This window comes from Puma concolor, chromosome F2, assembly GCF_028749965.1.
Source record: "Puma concolor isolate L17-30 chromosome F2, mPumCon1.1.hap2, whole genome shotgun sequence".
Classification (NCBI taxonomy): Eukaryota; Metazoa; Chordata; class Mammalia; order Carnivora; family Felidae; genus Puma; species Puma concolor.
The window spans coordinates 32,925,101-32,947,993 of NC_141684.1; the positions used below are offsets into that span (position 1 = coordinate 32,925,101).

At 36.5% G+C, this 22,893-nt stretch overlaps 1 protein-coding gene across 4 annotated transcripts in view; it reads right to left on the minus strand.

Moving 5' to 3' along the window:
• The window catches only part of ZFPM2 (zinc finger protein, FOG family member 2), a 474,560-nt gene that overhangs the window by 369,648 nt on the left and 82,019 nt on the right, over positions 1 to 22,893 (minus strand). For 3 of the 4 annotated variants that reach the window (XM_086694918.1, XM_086694915.1, XM_086694917.1), the window contains exon 2: positions 6,721 to 6,879. The exons of the other annotated variant lie outside the window; for it this stretch is intronic. In XM_086694918.1, the coding sequence (XP_086551044.1) occupies positions 6,721 to 6,879 (159 nt within the window). The remainder of the gene's footprint in view (positions 1 to 6,720; positions 6,880 to 22,893) is intronic. 4 annotated transcript variants of the gene reach the window in all.

A 22,893-nucleotide genomic window follows, 5' to 3' on the forward strand; every position in this document is an offset into this window, starting at 1 on the left:
TGAAATACAAGTAAACAGACTTTCCGAATTGAAAAAAAATAATAATAAAATAAAAAGAAAATAGGAAACGACACAGTGTATATGTTGGACACTGGATTAGATGAAAAACAAGTAGTTACTACTCCCACAACCAAATCTGCATGAAGGTGCGGGTTTTTTTCTTCTTTTCGGTATTAGGAATCTAGATAACATTTTTGTTGCTTTACTTTAACATGGGAAAGGGGGATTAATGCAAATCATCTAAGCTTGGATTTGTTACCAAAGAGAAATCGTACTTTTCCTCAGTTATTTCTTAATTTTTAAACTAAACTACCAAACTACATAAACTGATAGAATTAAAGGGAATGTGGGAGGACATTTCAATGAGTCTGGCAACCTACCGGCAGAAACAGTTAAGCACAATGATAAAACCGACTCAGATACTCACGTCTTCTACTCGTTATCTTTCTGGTACAAGGATGTCGCATTGTGGAAGGGAGCAAAGTGACTCATATAATTCTCAAACACCCCAAACTGCTCTTCCGGAACCGACATTAATGAGCTACAGATGGAGTCTCATCAAGCCCTTGGCTAAAGGGATGATTGTGATTGGGGTTATCTGTATCCCCTGACAGCTTCCCCAAATTGCTTGTTTCCATTTCCTACTTTAACCTCTACTTTTTGTAGGCCTTTCTTTTCTAGGTATGTACCAACCTGTCATGACCATGCCTCTTCTCCCAGTTACACCTCAGCTCTCCTCTGTGGCTCTCTCAAGCTTTCCATAGTGGTTGTGAATCCAACAGATTCCTAGAGCAAGTCCCACAGGTAGGACTACACTTCTACTCCCCAGCTCTCTGCTGTCCTCTTCTGGTTTTCCTGCAACACTAACCTCATAGGTACAGCAGATTCGACCCGGACGGAGTACTCATTCCCTTTCCTTAGGTCGCTGCTCAAAGTTCGCTCTCCCATCATTCTTACAAAATCTCTGTCTTGCGTGCGTGCGTATGTGCACGTGAACGCGCGCGCGCGCACGCACACACACACACACACACACACACACACACACACACACACACACCATTCTATTACCCTTACCTATTTTGCTTTCTAGTGCTCAACATCACACATCATATTTTACAATGTGAGTCTGCTTATTTATTGTCTGTCTCTTCCTGAAAATAAGACTGACTTTTGTCTACGGCTGTATCCACAGCACCCGAGAAGTGGGTCTGGTACACACAGATGCTTAAAAATGGGTTGAGTTGTATTGAATTTATCTATTGAACTGCTTCTGCCAACCTGATTAAATATCTGTTTATGTTTGCTTTTGGTTTGGTATTAATTACTTCTGGGGCTAGAGTTAAATCCAAGTCTCAGTAACTCAGGTTTTATTCTGTTTTCTTTAATATGCTTTGCATTTTTCTATTTTCAAATTTCTTTAAACTTGAAGACCTCTAATATTAGTTCGTCTGTCTAGGTTAAGAACTTCCCCTAGTGATTTCTCTGACTATTCTCCAAACACAGATCCTATTATTTAAAGAAAGATTTGTCTCTCTTCCAAAATCAAGTCTGATGGCATCATTTTCCTTTTCAGCCTTTGTTTAGAGATGATATCAGCAGGAAACACTTGGTAAGGACCCTCACTACCTTTTCTAGATAATCAATAATTCAAAGTTCACCTACATATAGTTTCTTTGGAGCTTTCCTTTTTGAATAATAGTCGATTCTCCTAGCCTACAGTGATGTTGACCTGACACTTCTCTTCCTGTTCACATATCCTGTGACATTCTCTTGGAATATATCCCAAGACATGTTTGTTTAATTTCAGTCATTAACAAACTTGGGTATTTCAGTGAGTAACTCCTCCTGCAAATAATCAGTAATAGTAGCCCAGTTTTACAATGGCTCCCTATCAACCCCACCAGGAAACTTACTGTCTCTGAGTTTATCCAAGAATTGCTAATATATGAGTTCCCACCTGCCAGCAGTAACATACTAGAAGCTCCCCCAGTTGCTCTGCAGACCACCTATGTTTCAATTTGTATTAGTTTGCTTAGTTCTAAACATGCATCGATGCACTTCCATGTTTACTATATAAACCAGAAGAAAGGCAGAAAACAAATCACTGAAGCATATAATCCAGTACCACAGGAAACGTGTAGCACTTATGGACCCAGCCTTGATGTCTTCGTCATCTGTAAATTCAAGGAAATAATTCTTGCTTGTTTCCTTCCTCTTGGAGATACTGTAAGGCAAGATGCCAAATGATCTCAACTCAGTGCACAAAAGAGGATGCAAATTTTAAGTATCGCTTTATAGTTTGCTGAAATTTTTAAAATCTAAGGAGAGCAAGCAACTTTAAGAAGAGCATCTTTCAATAAACAGTTCATTTCACTCATTCAAAAGATGAAGAATAGAGATGTGAAACATGCAATTAATTAATACAAAGTAAAAAGTGACCAAAGAAACTTCAACAGAATTGTCACGTTCCAATTTTAGGCCTGCAACTCTAACAAGGGTTTATTAAAGGTGATCTTTCCCGCTTCTAATTGTGAATATTTAAGGCTTAGATTCACATGATTTAGAATTTTGCACATCTAAACATTGACATAAAATTCTCACCCACATTTTGACATTTCTGTGGAATATCACATTATGGGAGTGATTTGGGTCGTATTTAATCACATGTTTTATAATGACCAGCAATAATATTAATAAATGCTTTGAGACTTGTAAAAAGGCCTGCCCTTTGACAGCAAGGAAATAGATAATATCCATATGGAACTGAGGCAAATACCACAACAATAAGTAGAGAATCATTTTAAACGCTGAAAATATCCTGTGTAATGTAGAAGCTTAATTTCAAAAGGAGGTAGGAACTTTTATTTATGAAAAGCTATGTCTTCATAGATGTACCAAGAGGGCTTTCTTTACCATTTTTTAATAAAAAGGAAAACTACAATGGCATATGGTTCCTTTTATACACAACGCAGTCGCTAAAATATGAATGAAGATATACTGAAATTATACGTGTGTCCTCAGTACTCTCCACTCACTACCCAAATACCTTGTTTGAAACACTTAAGATATTCTTTTTTTCTTTTTAAGTTTATTTATTTATTTTAAGAGAGAGAGAGCAGCAGAGGAACAGAAAGAGAAGGAGAGAGAGAGAATTCCAAGCGGGCCTGGGCTCACAAATTTTGAGTTTATGATCTGAGCCCAAACCAAGAGCTGGACACTTAACTGGCTGAGCCACCCAAGTGCCCCAAACACTTCAGAAATTCTAACTATGTTTTTGTGATCAGAGTTTTTAAACTGTTATCCTTTGTTAAGTGCAAAGAAAACATCTGATGTTCAAAAGTGTTACCCCTGGAACTCAGTAAAGGAACCATGTCATTGCTAGATTTTAATCATGGCTACTAGATCTTTAAATGAAATAATAACCCAATATAACATAATCCAAATAATCCAATTTATATTCAGATAGATAGATAGATAGATAGATAGATAGATAGATAGACAGATAGATAGATAGATAGATATACACAATTTTTGAGTTGTTATAAATGACTTAAAATATATGCAAAAATATGTTTCATCACTGAAACATTTTTCTTCAGGTGAACAGTTCTTATACGCTCCTTCATCCTGACAGTGGCATCATTAACCATTGAAATACTTATACTCTTTTAATGCCAAACCTATCTTCTTCCCTACAATTGGAAAAAAAAACAAAACGTAATTGTGTGTCATTGAGACTAATATGTGAATTTCTACAGAAAGATTAGTTTCTAATTTTCCAGAGAGAAACTTTTCTCTTCCTATTGTAGCTAATCAACTTAAGTGAAAAACAGATGGAATCCCTACCATGACCTCAAGGGGATACAATATCTGTCAAAGAGCTGTCTCTCTTTTCCGCCAGTTCCTACTGACTTCAGTGAAAATCTCCTGGTCTCACATTTTATGAGAGTAAAATAATGAAATTTTTTCCCTATTAAATAAGATGACAGCAATCTGCAATAGTAACAGTAGCATTTATCCTGAAAAATATTATGTGAAAATGACAATTCTTTTTTCCACCCATCATTACTTGCTAGTTTCAAACTAAACATTAGAAAGTTATATTTATACTATGTAATACATTAATTATAGGTATAATTTTATATTAATTCATTTTAATTATATATTTAGCTATATATATACATATATATGTGTGTGTGTGTATATATATATATGTATATATATATACACATATATATATGTGTGTGTGTGTGTGTATGTATATATATATATATATATATATATATATATATATATATTTTTTTTTTTTTTTTTTTTTTTTTTTTCCTCCCCAGATACTACCAACTTAAATTTTGGAGTTTTATATTCCTTTGTCAAGCATAGCCCTTAATCAATCATCATCCCAAAATGTAGTCTAGTAATAACTATCACTACTGCTTCTCTGGATTAATTATGTTGGCAAAAATGGTCTGAATCCACACATTGTTTTTTACAAGAACAAGAACAGTAAATGGTACATGCTAACTATTGATTCCTTCTATTTACTGTAACATAAGGCATGTGCTCTACAATGCACTTAAGAATATATTCCCTGACAGGGGCGCCTGGGTGGCTCAGTTGGTTAAGCTTTTGACTTCAGCTCAGGTCATGATCTCACCGTTGGTGAGTTCGAGACCCGCGTCGGGCTCTGTGCTGACCACTCAGAGGCTGGAGTCTGCTTTGCATTCTGTGTCTCCCTCTGTCTCTGCCCCTCCCCTGCTCATGCTCTGTCTCCCTCTGTCTCAAAAACAAATAAAAAACATTAAAAAAAATTTAAAAAAAATTAAAAAAAATATATTCATATTACCTGACAAAGAGGGAAAATGAGAGGTCTGCAAATACAGATCTAAAACCTTCATTTCCAGCCAGCTTTTACATGTATTGCCGTGGCTACTATAATCAAGAAATGGTTCCAGCATCCAGAAGAGCTAAGCAAAATATTAACTTGGTCCGAACTAAGTCAACACTGCCGAAGAAGGACTACTCTGTCCATATCACTCTCATTTTCAACCAAAAGTCTCCAATGTAGGAGACAAGGACCAGGTTCAAAGTCACCTTGAGGCCTATGGGAGTTAAAGGTTGAGGAGATTTTCTAAACTTCAGGGTGGCCAGGTGCTAATGCCGCCATTCCATTTCCATGGTTTTCAAAGTTCTACTGACCACAGGGATAAGCACTGGCTGACTTCTTTTGTTTCTAACACACTAGCCACAGGAGAAAGTCATACTGGGACTTTAACAATATGTATCGAATATATCTGTGGCCACTAGGATACCTGTGTTGGCAGGTTATGTTTTTGTTTTTTGTTTTGTTTTTCTGGAAGCTGTATCATCATTGTTAATTTTAGGCCATCAAATCTAATCAACAGATTTACACACACACAAAATTTTTTCTCACAATTTCTCTGCCTGAAAAATACACACGTCCAAATAAAAATGGTTCGTGCACAAACACAGACAAATAGAGACAGACACACACTCATCCATGCCCTCTAAGAAACTGTCATAGTAAAACTGGCAAAATCAGCTGTTCCAAACCAAGGAAGCAACCTAACCATTTGTGAAACTGTGTGCTGATGCAGGAGATGATAGAAGATCCACCTCACTTGCAAAGACAAAACAATTAAATTAGAAAAAAATAAAAAAAGAATCATGAGAAACCTTAAATGCACTTTTGAAAAACACAGACAAATGAATACATATGCCCAATGAAGACACAGTTACTGGTGAGGCCACCTGACTCCAAGTCAAGTTTGGAAATAAACTGACACATATTGTCTTAGGTATTTCTTCCAGCATAATGTTAATGTATTAAAAGAATATCTAGACTGGGAAAATATAGAATATCTGGGACTTATAGATATAAGATATATAGATATAATATATATCTAATATATTATATCTATATATCTTATATATAGATATATCTATATATCTTATATATATAAGATATATAGATATAATTCTTATAGAATATAGAATAGACTTATTCTATATATCTTATATATATATAAGATATATAGATATAAGATAATTCTTATATTATAAAATATAGAATAGACTGGGAAAATAGAATATCTAAACTGGGAAAATATTTTTCCTTTTGACACTACCTAAAAGAGTACCATCCTCAGTTATAGAATGTCAAACACCTAAAGCACTCAAGTTTTATTTTTATTTTTAAAGTAAACTCTCATCCCACTGTGGGGCTCACACTTACAACCTGAGATCAAGAATCACATGTTCTCCTGAATGAGCCAGGCAGGTGCCCCTAAAGCATCGAGTTTTTAAAAGAAGTGAGCCAGAACCTTGGGGCTGGAACTATCTGCCCATTCAACGCTTATACTCAGGGCCTAATTCAGTGCCTTGCAAACAACTGACATTAAATAAACACTTGTGAAAGATTAAATGAATACATGATAAAAATGAAATCTATTAGAATTGGCCAATCAACATGAAAGTATTTTTTAAATATACAAAATGACTTATTAAAGTGGAATTACTTCTTTTAGCCCTCAAAATATCATTTTGTGTTTAAAACATTCTACATTGTATTTTCAGACTCTTGAATTTTGTATCAGCACTTTGAGCACTTTTCGTGCACTCTATCAGTGCATTTTTTAAAGTTTGCAAAATCACCTGAGTAAATGGACTCCCATATTGCATCCAACCATTAATGATTACCTTTGTTACAAAAGTATTCCACTTCTTCACAGCTCAGATTTTCAGGCCCAAATTCTGTAGAAAAGCTTTCCTCCAATGGAAAGTCCCCTTTTGAGATGATGTCTGTCTCCTCTGATGGACACTCTTCTTCTTCCTCTTCAATGGCATCTTCTAGCGGCCCTTGAAAAAGAATCAGGGACACTGTACCAAAAACATCCAAAGAAGCTAGTGAAATAAAATCCTTTAATAGGGTATTTTGGTTAAATTGGTGAGAAAAAAAATGTATTCTATGAGTGGGCCAAGCAATATCATCAAGGGGACTTACACAAGATAATGCCACCCTCGTATTCACAAGAAACAATTATCTATAATGAGAAATGGAAGGAAACCAGTGCCTGAAGTTACTACATAGAAAACAACCTCCATCTTCAACCCTTCCCCACCCCCAACTCCAAGACCAAATCTTCTTCTCTCTCTCTCTCTCTGTCTCTGTCTCTCTCTCTTTAATTCTCTCCTGAAGAGCAAAACTGTGCACTTTATGTTCATGTGTTAGAATTAACTGCCTGGTAAAGAGTACAAGTCTCTTTTACATCGTTGTACAATTTTACCTGAGATTTTAATAAAGATTTAAAGTAATTGAATGCATTTTAATTGAACTGAGATTTTAATAAAGTCTATACTTTTAAAAACCCATCTTAAGAGTGGATTCCAAGAAAAGATTTCATTATATGTGTTTGAGGCTTGAAGAAAAATTACATATTTCTCTCCCTGATGAAAGCATAACCCTATTCATAATTAATTGAATTTTTTCTGAAATGAAAAGTAGTTTTCTAATGAAAAAATGTAATTTGTATTTATGTGATACTTTTTCAGTAATAAAAATACAACTCCCTTAGAGTGAATGAGAGTGAGGTGCCCTACATTAATGGACCTATTTTATTGAAAGGAAAGGGAGGGCTAGCGTTGTTCAGATGGGTCAGAAGTGGACTACATGGGGATACCACATGGCTGGTTATGAATTCCTGACCGCCCTAGAGAAGAAAAGTGTCTGACTCATTTTACTAAGCAGAGGCCTGCATTTGCTCCTTAAAGAAGCGATGTGGCATTTTATCCAAAGAACACAATTATGGTAATTTGTACTAATTGTCACTCACATCCACAGTCTCATCAGACAGGCTAAATACTTAACGGGTTTAGGTAGTCTCTCTCTTACTTCTTAGAAATGTGCTGGAAAATTCTCAGGGCCAAAGAAGAAATCTCATAGATAATTTAAAATTGTGCACAAAATGCAATTTTTCTGTATGTGTAGGCAAACAAGAATAGGTACATACAGCACAATATCTGGTATTTCCCCAAAAGCAAATTTCTAAAGGGCAGCATTCATAAGACACACTTCCATGAACAAAATTAGTTCGTTGCATGGATTTAAATTAAGGGACATCCAAGCAAAAAACTTCTTATGGAGTTCTTTGTCCTTTTTACAATTTATTTTTTCTCTTTTTCTTCAAAATAAGAAATGTTAAGGAAAAAAGAATACGTTAATTTCAAACACTCTGGTAATGTGTTTTCTTATTCTCAAGGTAGAGGGGGAAAAAAAACCCATGGATTTTTGCACATACTGCCTTCAAAAGTTACGGATCTCATATTAGTTTTTACCTCTTTTTTATTATTTCACTTTTAAAAGTATAATGTTTTAACTCTTAAAACAATTACATCAAGTAGCAAGTATGCAAGGAATATATAAAACAGTAATACTGTAAAATATAATCATTAAAACACTTATCTGATAATTCTAATTTTTAATGCTGAGTCTAATGAAAAATTTAATAGAATATCCTCCGTATTTTTTAAAACATCTTAATTGTGGGGCGCCTGGGTGGCGCAGTCGGTTAAGCGTCCGACTTCAGCCAGGTCACGATCTCGCGGTCCGTGAGTTCGAGCCCCGCGTCAGGCTCTGGGCTGATGGCTCAGAGCCTGGAGCCTGTTTCCGATTCTGTGACTCCCTCTCTCTCTGCCCCTCCCCCGTTCATGCTCTGTCTCTCTCTGTCCCAAAAAAAAAAATAAACGTTGAAAAAAAAAAAACATCTTAATTGTAATAACAATTCCGGTCAAAATAAGACATGTGAAGCTGTCTCATTTTTGTTTCATGTGTGATTTCAAAGCACTTTCTTATGCTATCTTTAAAATAACCCAATGAGGTAAGTATGAGAATTAATACTATTTTTACTTTGTGGATCTGGAAAGCTCAGGAAGTTAGTTAATCAGAATAAGGTTATAAGCTAATAAGTGAAAAAATTGATGTGAAAATCCAAGATTTTTAAATACCTTTTATTAATACACCATACTACTACACAAAGTATTCTTCAGTAGTTACAGACTGATTCCTTCATAAATAAACTTATAAAACACAGAAGTCTTCTGAAATGCTTAATTCATATTAATGTAAATACTCATAGATGCTTAAAGGTCTGTCTCTACAAATTGAAAAACCTCATGTTGCTTTTCTCAGATTACTGAGAATATATCTTATAAAATATTAGATTGCCCCTCCAGAAAAAATCAGGAAGATCTTCTTATAGATTTTATTTACCAAAACTAAAATAGTTGGTTCCTAATATTTAATGATTTTCATAATTTATATCCATACTAAAGCAATCTGCAAAGAAACTGCTTTAACATCAGTTTTAACAAAAATGACAATTTCTAGAATATGTAACTCTGAGTTTTGCTAACAAAAAATAAATCTCTAATTGTTAAATAACTATTTTAAATAATTCATATACATTTTAGTGAATTTCTTTTTTTCATCTCTGCTATGCATCATAAAGACAATTCATACATATTTTAAGAATGAAATCAATACTAATAAAAATGCTTTCTTTTTTAAAAAATTAAATTCTGAGCATATATGCTAACATTCTTAGAAGGATTTTTATTCAAGATAGTATATAACTGAGCAATTTTTAAAATATTCAATGACAACAAATTGGCTCTAATGGTACATGAAATTCAAACTTAATAGTTTAAATAAAACTTAAATGGAAAAACTTGTGTGAACACTTGAAAGGAAAAAAAAGCCACAAAACAATGATCTGTGCTTAATAAACCTGTAACCAAGCCACCCATGTTTTCGAGATGTATATGTATATATATGTATGTATATATATATACATACACAGATATACACATATACACACACCTTATTTATCAAAGCTTATCATAAGATCTTAATTGATAATATAATGTTCTATATTCTGTGGGCTCTTTTATTTTATATGCTGGCTATCAATTCACAATTTCAAGCATATAATTGAAAAGAAGCACTTATTTTCAAAAACAAACTGCAAAAACCCAAATGAAAGGTGAGAAAGTCTTGAGATCTTCATTCGCAATACATGAGATCTCATTGTCAATATTTAAAACAGGCCACAGGAAGGGGATTTAATGACCAACTTGTATTTCTCCCAAAGCAAGTGTCAGATTTATATAATTTACTGTACTTTAAAATGTGAAATTACTAACCATTCCTTTTGCCATGCTATCTAACCAGGCTCTGGCAAAAAGGCTTCTCTTAAAATGCATAGTATTTATGGTTTAAGATCAGATCTCGCTCTACTGTCTATATTGCATGTTTCTTTAACAGGAAAACCTTACAGATAATCGGTGGCCATAAACTAACATTTTAAAAGGGTAAAAGACACTCGAAGCACAAGTACAATTAATAGCACCAATGAAGGAGGGAATGAAGGAACCTCGTGTATATGGATTAGTGGGCACAGAAGTCCACTTCAGAAAAATCACCACACATAATTTGACACAAATAATAATATCTACTCAGAAAAGGCTCACGACTGAGCTCCATGTGCCCTCATGGAGAAAATTACTTCTGATTGAGGCCACTTGGCAGGCAAGTGGAAGGAAATCTGAATTTCAGCTCTTCAACTGCCTCTGATTTATAGATATTCAAACACAGTTGCCAGAATTAATAGTCTTAATATGTATAAATATAAATATTTCCCTCATTTTAAAATGCTAATAATTAACTGTACATCCTAAAGCTATGAATACAATGGTGCTATATGTTGGGCCCATAAGGTTGTTATTCGTCTCTCAGAATGGGAAGGCATCCTCCCACATTTTATACTGGATGAATAATACAGATTACTGGGAGATTCTGGTGAGTACAAAGTACTACTTCCTTTTTCAGAAGGGGAGATAATCGGGTACTTGGGAACCCTCTAAATGGACCACAGCTACCTTTGCCCTCTAGATATAAAGCTGAAGGTAAGAAGGGCTGTGCAGATTCGCACCCCCTGACAATATTGACGGCCGTCTAATGCATGGTGCAGCCTTTCACTCAGCCATTACAAACGCTGCACCAAAGTGTGGGAGAATTTTTCATTTGGTGGTTGTTTCAGTGATCCACGGTTGGTAAAGGGCAGGTGGGAAGTTGAAGATTAAGTAGTCCTACCTTATACACTGGTGATATAGTCAACGAATAAAATGAAGATAAAGAATTGTATTTGTATGGTTACGAAGCAGTTTGAGGAATACTTACTCCCCAGGTAAATGAATTTATATTGGTGGTTAAAGAAATCCCTGAAACCCATCCATAGCCACTAAGGTAAGAGCTAGAAGGTGACAAAGAACACTTTAAGAAAAAAAAAAAAAAATATATATATATATAGGAAAGATCCTATATATAAAAATCCTATATATATATATAGGAAAGAACACTAAAATATGCAACACAATGAGGACATTCGAGAAATGGTAAGGATCAACATAGTAAATATTAAATCAAATATATGTGTCTTTCAACATATGTTGTCTCGATCAATAACTTCCTACCTTGGCAGCATACGATAAATTAGAGCAGTCCTCACCTTAATGTCAGATTGCCTTCGTTCATATAAATTCAAAGCACTTCAGAATGAAGCACCCAAGAAAGAAATTAAATTATACAGAAATTAAAATACATTGCCAAATACAAAGAGGAGAAAGAAATGCCAAATTCTATGGTTTTGGCATGCTATCCCCCCAAAGGGGTACCTTCTCTTAAGCACTCACTGGCATTAATTTATTAGAAATTATTTTAGTTTGGTTTTGCGTGCCTTCTGATTAAAACAAGAAAAACACGTTGTCATAACAGAACTACAGAGAGCATTCAGTCTCCCCTCCATGCATTAATATTCTAAGCATTCTAGAGGCTGCACAAGACTAGCCACCTAGCAAAATGAGACTGTTTCAGAATACTGGGCAGCCTTGATTGCAACTGACAGGTGGGAAGAAAGTCACATTAAAATATTATCATTCCCAATAATTACAATAATCCATCATCGCGTGCTCCGAAATTCTGCTAGGTGAGTTTCTTCCAAAAACACACAAATATTTCCAAACCTTTTTAATTCGTTGCTTCCTAATGTATGTCATTTCAGGTCATTTTTATATCTGATAGTATGATTAATATTAAAGCTTCCATCACAAACTTTACATCATTTTACTCACACACAGAACAAAGAATATATACCAATGGGATAATGGAATAAACTCCTCAAAATCTAAATAAATTAATGAAAATGAAAATGGTATTTTCCCCAAAGTTGACAAATGCTGTTTAAAATCATTTGCAAAATATCTACTCAGACAAAGAAATGAGAAGGCATGCAAAACCTTCTAATATATATAAAACATAGGGATCTCTAAATGGGACAGTTTAAGCAGGAATGTATACCATGCTTTAATTAGCACCTATTAATCGAGCCACATTTATCACATGATGCTACCTCCCAAAAGGTAAATATGAAAATATAAACTTGCAATAGGCAAATCCCGGCTCACGTTTAATACGCAATGCACATGTGTCAAAATTCTATACAGGCATGCTACATTTTAGTTGATGGGTAAAAGGAGTTAAAAGAGAACTTTCCATTCCGAAATTATGTTACATTTTCTATATGTGATGGAAATGAGGCGGTGGACTGATATTTAAATTGGATGTCTTATTTCTAATAAGAAAGATTTTGGGTGTCACACATTCTGTACATATACGGCCTGCCTGTTCAAGCAGAAAGGGGAAACAACTCTAAATTAAAAAGCAGATATCCACAAAAGTGTGCCCCTCCCCATCTCGTTAGGGAGTAGGAACGTTTCGATCTTCAGAGTACGAACATCTTTTTACTAATTTTATCTGGGGCAGATTTTATGTCTCTCACTAGCTCCTCTGTTAGAGTTTTCAGCTGTCACACTCAGCCTTCCTTATGCATCATCATTACCCCCGTAGGCACACCTCAAAATGCTTCTCACTTGGTTCCTATTACATTTGTCTCGTGCATATCCCACAGGGCCATTTAATGAGAAGGGGCAGGCAAGAGGGATCTCTTTGGACAGTGCAATCCATACTAACTCGTGTAATTGAGCTTAACAGCAAGAATAAAGCCTTATTTCTGTGGTCTAAAAAAAAAAAAAAATAGTATTTAAACGAGCAAGTTCTTCCTGCAGTCACTCACTTTTAACAATAGTTGCATCGGGGGATCTAGTAGGAAGGAAACATTTTTATTAATTTTTCTCTTATCTGCCAGAAGAATGTTGATTTTTTTCATTTGCGTTTGTTGCCTGCGGGTAGCAGACCAGAGACTCATATAGTAGAAATTCTTCTTTTTGATTAATTTCTTTCCATGTGTTATGTTATTTCTTATATATAATTGATTTTGGGCTTTGCTCATAGCTGTACATCTTTTTTATATCTATACCAACTGCTGTCCTTCAATCCAGAAAGTTGAAAGAAATTACCTGAATTTTGTTAAGTTTATTAAACATGAGATCTGTGAATATTTAAATTGAGTTTTGAAATGTTAATGCAAAAAAAGATATTAGAGAATTTTTAATGGAGGGTTCAATCTGACCACATTCCATTGTAAAAAGAAGGGAAGGGGGTCAGGTTTTATTCAAATTGTTTCTTTAGGGGAAAAAAACCAAACTCTTTGATTTTATAAAAATAGAGTAATATTCTTTGCTGCAAGGTCTTTGGCCATTTTTACAGATGGCAGTATTAATACTTCTTATATATAAATCCGAAAACAATTTAAATTCTTTAATTCCTCCTGCCTTGAAATGCTTTGCTTTGGGAACCTTCACATTAACCAAGTAAAGTTAACAAGAAAATGGCAATTTCGCCCAGAACATATACCAGCTTAGCAAGCAGCAACTAACCTTACCTAGTAGCTCAAACACTGATATCACAGGAAGAATAAAGTCAGATGAGGAAGTACAGACAAACTTGAACTAGAATCTCTAATGACTCCTCTCAAGAAATAACTCAGGCATTGAAAAAATTCAGTTCATTAGTAAATGCCTTGTGCATTGACCCAGGAAGTTAGTGACAAGAGACGGCACTGAAATTCAAACATTTTGTAATCAGGTCTCCCTCCAGAGCCCCATAAAGCTATTCTCAGTTTATTGAAGATGGTAACTCTATCATAAAGAAATATGAGAGTTTACTCATTACTAAAACAGTATATTTTTAGATGATTGTGATATATTTCAATAATAAAAAGTGTCTAATTGGTAACAAGCACAAAAGATGAAAGGCGTATACATGATTTTGTCCTCTTTATGAGACTTGCATGTATTCATTTATTCATCCTTTCCTTCTTTATTCATTCGACCAGTATTTATTGAGGGTGAAGAACATGACAGGCACTATGTTAGGCACTGGGATAACAGCAGTGTACCAGATACCCATCCTCAGCAGAAGGGGCCAGATAATCTAGCTAAGAAGATAAATTTATGCGTACAAAGGAGGAAGTTTATTTATTTGAAAAAAATTTAATGTGTGTGTTTATTTTTGACACATAGAGAGACAGAGCATGAGAGGGGGAGGGGAAGAGAGCGAGGGAGACACAGAACCCGAAGCAGGCTCCAGGCTCCCAGCTGTCAGCACAGAGCCCGATGGGGGGCTGGAACTCATCAACTGCGGGATTACGACCTGAGCCGAAGTCGGACGCTCAACTGACTGCGCCACCCAAGCGCCCCAGAAATTTATTTAATTGTTTGAATTTTTTTCAATTTATTTTTGAGAGTGCAAGTGGGGGAGGGGCAGAGACAGGGGGACAGAGAATCCGATGCAGGCTCTGCACTGACAGCAGGGAGACGGATGTGGGGCTTGAACTCATGAACCATGAGATGAGGTCATGACCTCAGCTGAAGTCGGACGCTCAACTGACTGAGCCACCCAGGTGGCTCTGAAAATTTATTTTTAAAGAAAGAAGTTCCATTTTAATGTGGGGAGGGCAGGGAAGGCTTCCTGGATATCCTAAATTCTAGTTATTTGTGCATTTTTCTTATTTCCTTTGTTATAATTCTATCTTGTCATAAAATTGAAGATCAAGTCAAGGAGAGATAAAATACTTAGCCATTTTTTAAGGCCTAGACACATAGCTTTGAACTATTACTAATTATATTGTTGATGAAGTTGATTACACTTGCCAGTGTGAAATCCGTGGTCCTTTCCTGTTTACTCAATATAGACGCCATCCACCCTCACCCTGCCAGTTGGTTTGGGGATATGGAATCAGGCAAGCAGGAATTTTCCCCGAAGTGAACACTGTTGTCACAACAGAAACATCAGATGTTACCCAGAATATGTATACAGTACATTAGATTTTTAAAAGCATTATCAGTAAGAAAGGAAAGGATTTGAACCTATCCACAGAACCTTTTATAAATGACATGTTTATTTTTTATTTTTTGATTTCAAGTTTTTCTTTAAATTATAGTTAGTTAACATGTATGGTTAAAATTACTTTCGAGTATAGAATTTAGTGATTCATCACTTACATACAACACCCGGGGCTCATCACAACAAGTGCCCCTTTTAATGCCCATCACTCATGTAGCCCATTACCTGCCCACCGCCTTCCATCAACCTTCAGTTTTTTTCTCTATAGTTAAGAGTCTCTTATGGTTTGCTTCCCTCTCTCTTTTTTTTCCACTTCCCCTATGTTCATCTGTTTTGTTTCTCATATTCCACATATGAGTGAAATCATAAGGGTATTTGTCTTTCTCTGATTTGATAAGTATTTACTAAGTAAATTAATAAAACACTTATAACCTTATAGACTTGTACTATATATATATATATATATATATATATATATATATGTATTCACACACATTTCTTTATTTCTTTTATTTATTTTTATTTGACGCACAATGTTACACTAGTTTTAGATGTGCAACACAGTGACTCAACTTCTCTATATGTTATGCTATGGTCACCACAAATGTACCTGTATCTGTCACCATTCAATGCTATTACTATACCATTGACTATATTCCCTATTCTGTACCTTTTATTCTTGTGACTCATTCATTCCACAACTGGAAGCCTGTATCACAATTCCAGGTTTCATGATATACTAACTACAAAACTGTAGTAACCAAAACAATATGGTACTGGCACAAAAAAAAAAAAAAAAAAAAAAAAAAAAAAAAACCACACATAAATCAATGAAATAGAACAGACGGCCCAAAAATAAACCTATGCTTATTGATCTATGACAAAGAGGGCAAGAAGATGCAATGAAGAAAAGATAGTCTCTTCAACAAACTATTCCAGGAAAACTGGACAGCTACATGAAAAAGAATGAAACTGGACCGCTTTCTAACAACATACACAAAAATAAACTCAAAATGGATTAAAGACCTAAATATGAAACCTAAAGCCATAAAAATCCGAGAAGACAGTATAGGCAGTAATTTCTCAGACACTGGCCATAGTAACATTTTCTAGATATGTCTGTTGAGGCAAGGGAAACAAAAGCAAAAATAAACTATTGGGTCTCCATCAATAGACACTTTCTTTAGAAATGTGAAAGCACCATCAAAATACAGCCAGTAGTCTAATCAAACAAAGTAAAATACTAAGTGGTTGGTAATATACTAAGCGGTTATATAACAAAGTTAAATTAGTAAAGCAAAAGAGATGTGATTTTAAAAATCATCTTATTTAAGAAGAGATAAAAAAGAATAGGGAAAAGGGGCTTATAGTCTCTTAACTTTAGAATGACTATATATCTCTCTTCCTAGAGCAAATCAAAGACAATGTTTAAAACGTCAGCAACAAAAGCTCTAGCTAGTGAACACTAAGCGAAGGACTCTGATGACTAACTTTCTTAAACAATTTCATAAGGCAAAGATGAACCAAGCACGGTCCTTAAAAGCATTCAGTACGCATTTATTTGTCTCATATGCAACATATTCGTTTCATATGAAAACATCTGGCACATATAACTACATGTAAGAAACGAAGGAAAAATATCAACTTTCAACTCAGTGCAAAAATCTAGGGGAAAAATTTAATTAGAGAAGAAAATCAACAAAAATATTCCCACCATGTTTGGGTCATTGTATATACATTTTTTTCCTTCTTAATAATAAAATTTGAATCTAACTTCCATTTCACCAAATAGATCATTTAGCCTCTTTCTAATGCTTTATTTTAATAATATCCATTCTTACCCTGTTTTATTAAAACGATTCTTTACTTGTACAATTAATTGGGCTTGTTGTTTCATTTTTTTTCAATATTTATTTACTTATTTTGAGAGAGACAGGATAGAGGGGCAGAAAGAGAGGGAGAGAGAGAATCCCCAGCAGGCTCCATGCTGTCAATGCAGAGCCTGACGCGGGGCTCAATCTCACGAACCGCGAGATCATGACTCGAGCCAAAATCAAGAGTCAGATGCTTGACCAACGGAGCCACGCAGGTGCGCCTTGTACAACTAATGGTTGTTTGAACCTTCTGGGAAAAAAAAAATATAAAATAACTGCCTTTGAAATGATGCCTGACTTTATTAGCTGATTACAAACAGTTTGCCAGCAAACAGCGGTTCTTCAAGTGTCACCCCTGGACCAGCAGCATTAGCATCATCTGAGAACCTGTTAGAAACTGAAAATTAATTGTCAGACTCTACCTCAAACTTGATTTCAGAAACTCTGAGGGTGGGGCTAATCTATTTGTGTTTTCACAAAGCCTGCAGGAGATTCTGATGCGTGTCCAAGATGAGATCAGCTATGTAAGAATATAGATGCTGTACAGAAGTTACTTTGCAACATTACCAATTATATTTATTATTGTTATTTAATAGAAATAGTACAACATCTTGCATTTAATACGGGCTCCATGCCTCCAATGTGGATAGACGTCTTGTGTACTGCAGCTGATGGTCTGTAAGCAAACTATGTCTCGCCTGGGTAACTCAATGTAGTCGCTCCTAGTAAGTGGCAGGTTAGGTTTGTTTATTTAGTGGTTAACCGTTCTCCCAAATAATGCCAGGGAGTCCAGAAAATGCTCCAACCACATTGTTTCAAACAACCCTGTGATGGCATGGAATACGCTACCGCCACTTCAGGCTATATTATTTCTCCATATATGATATATATCATATATATCTCCCAAATGGATATATATATCTCCCAAATATATATATCCATATATATCTCCCAAATATTATTTCTCCATACCCTTCCAGGAGTTCTAGAAAATGCAAACAATTTGACCAGGGAGTTGTTTTACTAAAGAACCCCTCGTACTGTCTGGCTATGGTATCGAAAGATACCATATGTAAATGGGACAGCGTCTCAGTATTTAAAAATTAAGGTCTGCTGTTTGAGTCCCTTGAAGACCGAGAGCCTCAACCAGCACCGTGTTCTCCTCAACCTCCTGTTTTGAGGGTCTAGCATTTCATGAAGTAAGAGGAAGGGCACTCTACCCAGACAGAGCGGGCCAATCAGTCAGTGGCAATCAGGGTAAAGCGAGAGTTCCCGGCCAGGTGACACACACTCCCCTGCCCATCATCCCTTGCTCCAACCCCTTATTATAATCAGGACCGTGCAGGGGCGCCTGGGTGGCGCAGTCGGTTAAGCGTCCGACTTCAGCCAGGTCACGATCTCGCGGTCCGTGAGTTCGAGCCCCGCATCGGGCTCTGGGCTGACGGCTCAGAGCCTGGAGCCTGTTTCCGATTCTGTGTCTCCCTCTCTCTCTGCCCTTCGCCCGTTCATGCTCTGTCTCTCTCTGTCCCAAAAATAAATAAACGTTGAAAAAAAAAAAAAAATAATCAGGACCGTGCAGAACCCAAGAGTGATCTGTGGGATTGTATGGAACAGTGACCTACCTCACCGCTAACCTCCATCTGCGGCTCACAATACTACATGTCCTAGCACCACCACCTTGAACCAGAGAGTCAAGGTGAGGGCAGCTACAGAAATCTGTTCCATTTTTCACAAATAGGTGTGGCCTCCTGCTCCTGGAAGGCTGCCAATTTGGCCCTCGGTTTGGGTTTGACACAGTAAATAATGATGAATATTCTCTTCAAGCCTGTACAGTCCTGCACACACATTATTTGCACAGCCAGAAAAAAATTCCTCGCACAAAACAAAGCATTGTTGTGGTTCCTGTGCATTGGTTGGAATACAAACTTTATAAGAATTTGCCTAATTTCGCAGGTGTATATGTAATTTTCCAAATTTCCATTCTGGCAGATCTCTCTCATCTTTGGGGGATGAAGAAAAACAGATCTGTAGTTGCAAAACCCTAGCAAGATGAAGTGGGCTTTGTGAGTGGAGGTAAAAACAAAATCAACAAGCTCACTTCGCTCTAATTGTGACATGCCCTGGGATACATATCAAAAGGGCACATTTAACAAGTGTTCTATGTTGTCATTAAACCACCATAAAGGCACCTTGATTCAGTACTTCTGAACATCTCAAGAGGCCCAGAAAGCACTTCCCCATAAAGTATATCTTCAAAAAGACTTTTACTTTATACTAGCACATTAAAAGAGTGTCTAAAGACACAGAGGCACTCGATATAGCTATATTTTTAAGACGAACACTTACTCTCTGGAGAATTAGGAGAGCAGGTAGGGTGCCAGTGATAACAAAGCCAGCTTATCCACACTGCTCCAGCATCGCAACCTGGAGGAAGCATCTAAGGGCTCTCTTAAAAAGAAAATATCCTCTGCCTTTGGCAACAAAGCCTACAATAGAATAAAAGCAAGCACCTTTACAGGCAGAAGTTATAGGGTAAGCCAAAAGGTGGAGAGCACACATAAATGAAGTCTCTTCCGGTGGCTCTCAGCTCTCTCTCATACTTGTGTCGTAAACCCTGTGCCAGCTTCTGGGAGACACGTTCCCGGGCCCTTCTGGGAGAAGCATCTGTATGGTGTCGCATGTGGGAAGAAAACCAGGCCTGGTAGCTTCTTTTCCAGCTAAATGGAATTGCAGTTTTTCTTTTCAATTGTAAGTAAAAATGCATATCCTAATTGTTGGAGGTGGTAAGTTATAAAGTTGTTTCAATATTGATCCTACAGCTATACTTAATGAAGACCCAGAAAGGTCATCACCAGCGGCTACTCAACCCTGATCACCTTCTCACCTGAACCAGAGAAATGGCCATCCCTTCCCTCCAAAGAGAAACTTTTATAATATCAGACTTATCAGGACTTACCTAATATTCACTGCACTGGTCACAAGTACAGGAGAATTTGTACCCTGAAACCCATGGTTTCTAACTCTCATCTGCAGACAGATACATCTAACTTGAATAATCTAGAAATGAATGTTCCCCTGTTTTCAAATAGAGGTTTGCCTTAAATGTGAATTAGTGTTTTTCTTTTTTAATCTGTTTTTAGTTCCCTTTTGTTGTTATTTTGTTTTTCTATGTGGCAATTACTACTCCGAACCAATATAGTGTAAATAGCATGAAGCACAATATATGGGTGATTTTTATACATTAATAATCTTCACCTAGTTCAGATATTACTTTCTACCATTATTTAGAAAATAATTCTATCAGCCTCCTACTTCATGCTTTTATATACTTAAAATATTTTGCTCTTGGCTCAAAAAAATATAAACAAGTAAATCCTACCAGCAAATAAATGCAAGAAATTAAATTAATGGATGGCACCGCCACTCACTGTTAACTACGGCACTCAATCTGATTCCCCCTCAAGCTATTATAACCCTATGCTTTCTGAAAGCCAAAAGAAAGGAAGTATGCACCTGTCCCCCAGAACCCCCTCTCACCATACCATCTTCCTCACTCCAGCATTCTGTCTTGGAGTCAGGCTGACACTTGGTTCGAGTATCAAAGGAGAATGGAAAAGGTGTGTGAAAACAAAGTCTGATCCCCTCTGCATTCCTCGAGGAAAATCCTGGTGCCTATCATTTGTTCTATCACCCTCCTCTTTGTCCCAGTCTTCTCCTCTGGACTCTTCTGTAATGGACACAAATGTTGGTGTGAATCAGCTTTACTCTGAAAGTCTGATCAAAATGCAGACTTTCAAGCCACACTCCCCAAAATTCAGCAGCTTGAGGACAGGATGCAGGAATCAGCATTTTAACCCTGCACCCCAAAGTATTCTAGTACTGACCGCATACTGGAACACAACGGATATGTTCCAAATCAGTGGAAAGAGGAAAGTGAAGCGGATCTGAATTATGACACTCCTACAACAGTAGGCAGGGCAAGATGAGAGTGAACGACCATCTGTCATCAGTAGATCCATGAGGTCATTCTCTTCCTCTGTATTTAGTTCTACTTTGCTCAAGAACACCTTATCCTATACTGGGGGCTTTGTTGTATGCACGGAGAGAAAACTCAACTCATTAATTCTGCAGCATCATTTTCTATGAGGCCTCCTGTCCACATCTGAAGAGACATACAGTATCAGTTTGGCCAGATATATTACCCATTGCACTTGAGAATTATTCAAGTACCATATGGAGATTTGGCTGATGGAGTTGTGGGGAAATCCCATTCCATCACAATTCCCATGCTCTTTGGAAATTAAGCTGCAACACAAATGAGGCGAGTTCTAAATTAGATGCTGGAAATCATTACCTCTTTGTTTTATGTTGGTCTTGTTTGTTACAATATGTGGCCTCCTATGAAGAGTCAGTGAGGGATTGGGGTGGGGGGCACAGGTAAATCTGATCTTTTCATGAGCTGCTGAGGAGTTGAGGATCTAAAATGTTCTCAGGAAATCTGCCAGGATTCCATATACAGCTACTAAAAACTTCACAAACTCTCTGAAAGAAGCAATATGTGAAGTGGGAAATAAAGTGCAAAGTGTATATGTAGGTGTTTGGCAGGGTTGCAAAACTGTGAGAGAACTTCCTTCAACAAGGAAGTTAGAGAGAGACTGACTGCATTTAACACAACTCAAAGCAAGCCGAGTTGTCCTAATTTGGTAAAAGTACTTAAGACCTATACAAATCAGCAAGGAAAATACCAAAAAGGAATAACTCAGATTCATACTGCGCTTAATTACAAATTACAATTTTTAAAAAAATATAACTTATTGTCAAATTAGCTAACATACGGTGTATGCAGGGCGCTCTTGGCTTCAGGAGTAGATTCCCACGGCTCATGGCTTCCATACAACACCCAGTGCTCATCCCAACAAGTGCCCTCCTCAATGCCCATCACCCATTTTCCCCTCTCCCTCACTATCCCCCATCAACCCTCAGTTTGTTCTCTGTGTTCTCTTATGGTTTTTAAAATAATCTCTCCTGTTACTATATATAAGATATAGCAACATCTTGTGTATCTAAGATCATTGAGGAAAGAGACATTAAAAAAAAAAATAAAAGAGAATGTGACAGATCATTAACTCAACCATTAAAGCTTCAAGAAATTTAGAACAAAGAGGGGAAAATGGATCAATATGTTTGGATTAAAAAAAAATTGGGGGGCACCTGGGTGGCTCAGTCAGTTGACCATCCGGCTTCAACTCTGGTCATGATCTCACGCTCGTGAGTTCAAGCCCTGTGTTGGGCTCTGTGCTGACAGCTCAGAGCCTGGAGCCTGCTTTGGATTCTGTGTCTCCCTTTCTCTCTGCCCTTCCCCTACTCATGCTCTGTCTCTCTCTCAAAAATAAATAAACGTTAAAAAAAACTTTCTAAAATAGGTTAGATAATAAAATCTGTTTCCTACAATATAGAAGTTCATTTCTATGAATCTGTTTGGGTGAATAAAGAAACAAAGCTACTCCTTTAAAACACCTACGAAATTGGCTGAAGCAACAGTAATGCACAAAGAACAAGAAGACATTTCCTGATTGTGGGGTGAAAAAAAACCCTGCTATCCTTCACCTTCCTAATCATTTGGATCTTTTCTCTGAATTG